Source organism: Arachis duranensis, chromosome 10, assembly GCF_000817695.3.
Source record: "Arachis duranensis cultivar V14167 chromosome 10, aradu.V14167.gnm2.J7QH, whole genome shotgun sequence".
In the NCBI taxonomy this organism is placed as follows: Eukaryota; Viridiplantae; Streptophyta; class Magnoliopsida; order Fabales; family Fabaceae; genus Arachis; species Arachis duranensis.
This window is the reverse complement of record NC_029781.3, coordinates 17,267,514-17,271,516: the sequence shown is the minus strand read 5'-3', so window position 1 is coordinate 17,271,516 and position 4,003 is coordinate 17,267,514. Positions and strand designations below refer to the sequence as shown.

The 4,003-nt window shown below is 39.8% G+C and overlaps 1 protein-coding gene across 1 annotated transcript; it reads left to right on the top strand.

Moving 5' to 3' along the window:
- The first annotated feature begins 429 nt into the window (after nt 1-429).
- On the top strand, nt 430-2,912 carry LOC107469328 (protein FAR1-RELATED SEQUENCE 5-like). The gene is made up of 2 exons (XM_021133902.2): nt 430-2,622; nt 2,778-2,912. Exons 1-2 carry the CDS (start codon nt 430-432, stop codon nt 2,910-2,912), a joined length of 2,328 nt encoding a protein of 775 aa, XP_020989561.1.
- Nucleotides 2,913-4,003: the final 1,091 nt, after the last annotated feature.

The window sequence follows — 4,003 nt, the reverse complement described above, 5'->3', positions numbered from 1 at the left end:
TAACATTTGAAATAAGTTTATGATAACTGCGATTTAATAATATGCTTGGATAGGTGCTGTAATTATTGAGTTCAAGAGGTTGAGTTTTGACCTTCTTGTTATTAGTAAGACATGGATAGTATTTTTACTACGTTGGCACATTTATTTCTGAGTTTGCTGTGGGCTTGGGTGCTGTGTGGCAACTAGCACTTGTCACTTTTGTTGGAATTCATTTGGTAGCTATCATTGGAGGGTATCGTTGCATGTATTTAAGATAACAAAATGGTATATAGCGGTGGGTTCGTTGACCTAACAAGCTTATGTTTTATTTGGGGGACAAGAGATTTGTGTGGTTGGTTTTGTGCAGTATTGTTGGATTATTTTTTTTTTCAATTGAGCTTAATTTCCAGGCATGCTTTAAGAATTTGGCACTGTGTGGTGAATATTTTGATGGACGTTCCCGAGGCTGTTGACATTAATGCAATGTGTGAGGAGGGGGCAGGCGTGATGGGCACAGTCGATTTTGGAGATGTAGCCGATATAACGGAAAATGATATTTTGAGGAAGGTGTTTCGTAGCGAAGACGATGCATACGAGTTTTATAAGAGATTAGGAAAATTCTACGGGTTTGGTATAAGAAGGGGAGACATGTTCAAGGATGAGAAGGGTAATTTGGTTCGGAGAAGATTTTTTTGCAATAGAGAGGGACAGAGAGATAAGAAACATTATAACAGGATCGACAGGAAGAGGCCTCACAAGCCGGAGACAAGGACGAATTGTGAAGCAAGAATGTGTATATATTTAGATAAGGACAGCTCGTTGTGGAGGGTCAAGAAAATCATTTTGAACCACAATCACAACATGACTCATCCTGGAATGGTCCATCTAATTACAAGTTTTCGTTCGTTGACGGATGCTGCGAAAGCCCAATTAGATGGGTTTCAAGGTTGTGGCATCTCCACGGCAAAGACAATGCGGTACATGGCTGGGGTATCTGGAGGGTATTCATTGGTAGGTTTTTTGAAGAAAGATGCTTATAACTACGTGGATAAGAGGCGTCGTGCAAAGATAGTTGACGGAGACGCAAACGCAGCTATAGTGTACTTGGAGGGTAAAGTCGATGCAGACCCAACTTCGATGGCAAGGTATAATGTGACAGAAGACGAGATGCTAGCGAATTTACTGTGGGCAGATGGTGGCAACAGGATAGATTACCAATACTTTGGAGACGTACTTGCATTCGACTCAACCTATAAGAAGAACAAATACAAGAGGCCGCTGGTGATTTTCTCAGGATGTAATAACCACAAGCAAACATGTATTTTTGGGTTTGGTTTGGTGTTAGATGAGAGCATTGCATCATACACGTGGCTGTTGGAGAATTTCTTGGAGGTCATGTGCAGCAAGCAGCCTTCTGTTGTTGTCACAGATGGTGATGACTCAATTCGAGAAGCCGTTCGAACAATTTTTCCAAATGCCACGCATAGGTTATGTGCTTGGCACTTAGAGAAGAATGTCACGTCAAACGTGAAGGATGACAATTTACGTCGGCTTTTTAATCGGTGGATTTATTCTGAAATGAGGGTTGATGACTTTGAGGCAGAGTGGGCTCAGGCCGCAGCCGATTATGGCTTGCAGGATTCACTATGGTGGAACCAAGTCTATGGGAAAAAGGAGATGTGGGCAAACGCTTTCTTGTGCGAGAAATTCTGTGCCGGGTATCGGACAACATCACGGTGCGAAGGGATAAATTCGGTGTGCAAGAATTTTCTTGAATCAAAACACAGTATGTTGGAGCTTGTTCAGAATCTAGAACTTCTTGTGCGAGAGTATAGGAACAATGAGTTGTTGGCACAGTTCAGGTCTATTTATAGTGAACCAGTGCTGACAACCTCGCTGGAATCCCTTGAGCGTCATGCAGCTTCTGTTTACACGAGAGCGGTATTTGTAGATGCTAAACGGGAGATTCAGAGTGTATCTTCAGTTAATTTTGTTGGGGTGAGGCGGTCATTGACCACAAAGGTGTACACAGTTGAGGAGTACGGTCATCCAGGCCGTCATATTATAGTATTATGTGATAAGAACATGGGTAAATTAGAATGTGGTTGTAATTTTTGGAGAATTCAGGGGTTTCCATGCAAACATATGTTTTTTGTCATGAAGCATGAACACTTGTTGACAATACCTAGTAGTCTAGTGTTGAAGCGTTGGACCAAAGAAGCAAAATCATTAGGCGCATACGCTGAGAAAACAGATGACGGGGGTGATAGAGGGTTCTTGCTTCGCCATGGAGCACTTCATTCGGCGTCCAGATGGTTGTTCTTTTTAGGGGCCCAGAAGGTTGGGTTATTCGGTGTTGCTTTGGAGGGGATTCGCCGACTATGTGCAACATTGGAATCAGAGTTGGCCAATGGTGTTCATCCTACCAAGTCTAAGCAAGGCGGTGAAATTCGAGATCCAGTTGTTGTGCGAACAAAGGGAGCACCAAGGGGTCATAAGAGAAAGGCGTCCAAGAGAAAGTGTGTGAACTGCAACAAGCCGGGACATACAAAGAGGACTTGCACAGATGGAAGGCCTTGTCGGGGAAAAAAACCCCGAGTGGATACATTCAATTCTGCTGAGGACGGGGGACAAAGTGAGGAGGTAATTTAGAATTTAATATAAATTTATTTGTTCATAACGGGTGAATATTTTTAAGTTGCTTATATACTATGCAAGTTCTTGCATCTAAATTAAGTTTTTTGATGTGAAGAACCTTTTACTCATATGTGAATCGGTAACAACTGTGACTTATTTAGGTGGCTGAACTGGAAGCGACCGGATCCAATGATCAAACTATTGGGGTAGAACACGTGATTGGAGGTGGGTCTGTTCGAATGCCGCAGGTAGAACTAATCAATACGGTTCCATTTTGCAGATACCGTGGGCAGTAGTCATTCGGAATGAGCGACGATATTGGTCAAAATCACCAGGTTTGTTAATACACGCATAAACATTTACTATGTTAGGGTAATAGGGCGTGCCATGTCGTTCACGAATTTGGTAAATGACACTGTTTCAGGTTCAGAAACTACTCCACAACTTCTCTAAACTGGTGTAGATGGGTGGAACATTCGTTCGAGTATTCAAACCAACCGCATGGTGGTTCATATGGAGTAGTTTTGTGTGATAGGGTTTGTTGAAACCATCCGTAGCCCTTTTAATGTTGCTTTCATGTTAAACTAATCCATGTATACTAGCATGGGGACCAACATGTTTAACCTTATGTTGTTTATCCTATTGAGATGTTTAGGTGTAATGCAGGTAATTATCGTAGCGAGAAGCACTATTGCATTTTCAGTCGTATTTATATGTTCAACTATTTAATATGTTTTATTAAAGAGCTTACATAAGGAGTTACTGTTAATACAACATGGGTGCTGAAATAAGGTAATGTCTTAGGAGAAAAATGCAAAACTGGATAAATGAGTGATGTTAGGTGCTTTCTTCTATTTGGAAAGTTTGGTTGCGATGGGCTAAGTAATGGTAGTTATGTAGCAGATATAAGTGTTAAGAACAAGTATTCTACATTGTTGGGAGTTTGCTGTACCAGGATAAAAAAAATTTCGTATTAAATATTAGGTCCGTAGGGAATAACAACAGGGTCACAACATATCAGGTTGGTCAGTTCCCACTATAGGTGAATCATTGTATATTGAGTCACCGAAAACGACTTAATCTTTATAATCTGCAATTACGTCCAATAAGAAGTTGTATTTAATTTAGTAGTTTCGCGGCCCATTTTGGTTAGTATCATTACATGTTGACTTAATATATATACATATCCTACTACATTAAGTTTATTTCAAAATAATATACGCTTTCTTTTGTGTTAAGTTAATTTTTTTATTAAAATTGATTTAGAAAAAACAGTAAATACATAATCTCAAAGAACAATAATACTTAAGTTTTCTGTATTAGTTAATTAATTGAACATTAATTTAACATTTTGTTTCTTTAATTTAAATACAACTAAAATTGTTAG

What these genes read in the sequence shown, in the direction of transcription:
- LOC107469328 (XM_021133902.2), top strand. Translation starts at nt 430, where the DNA reads ATGGACGTTCCCGAGGCTGTTGACATTAATGCAATGTGTGAGGAGGGG. An exon ending in ACGGGGGACAAAGTGAGGAG is followed by an intron (nt 2,623 to 2,777) that starts GTAATTTAGAAT and finishes TGACTTATTTAG; the next exon opens with GTGGCTGAACTGGAAGCGAC.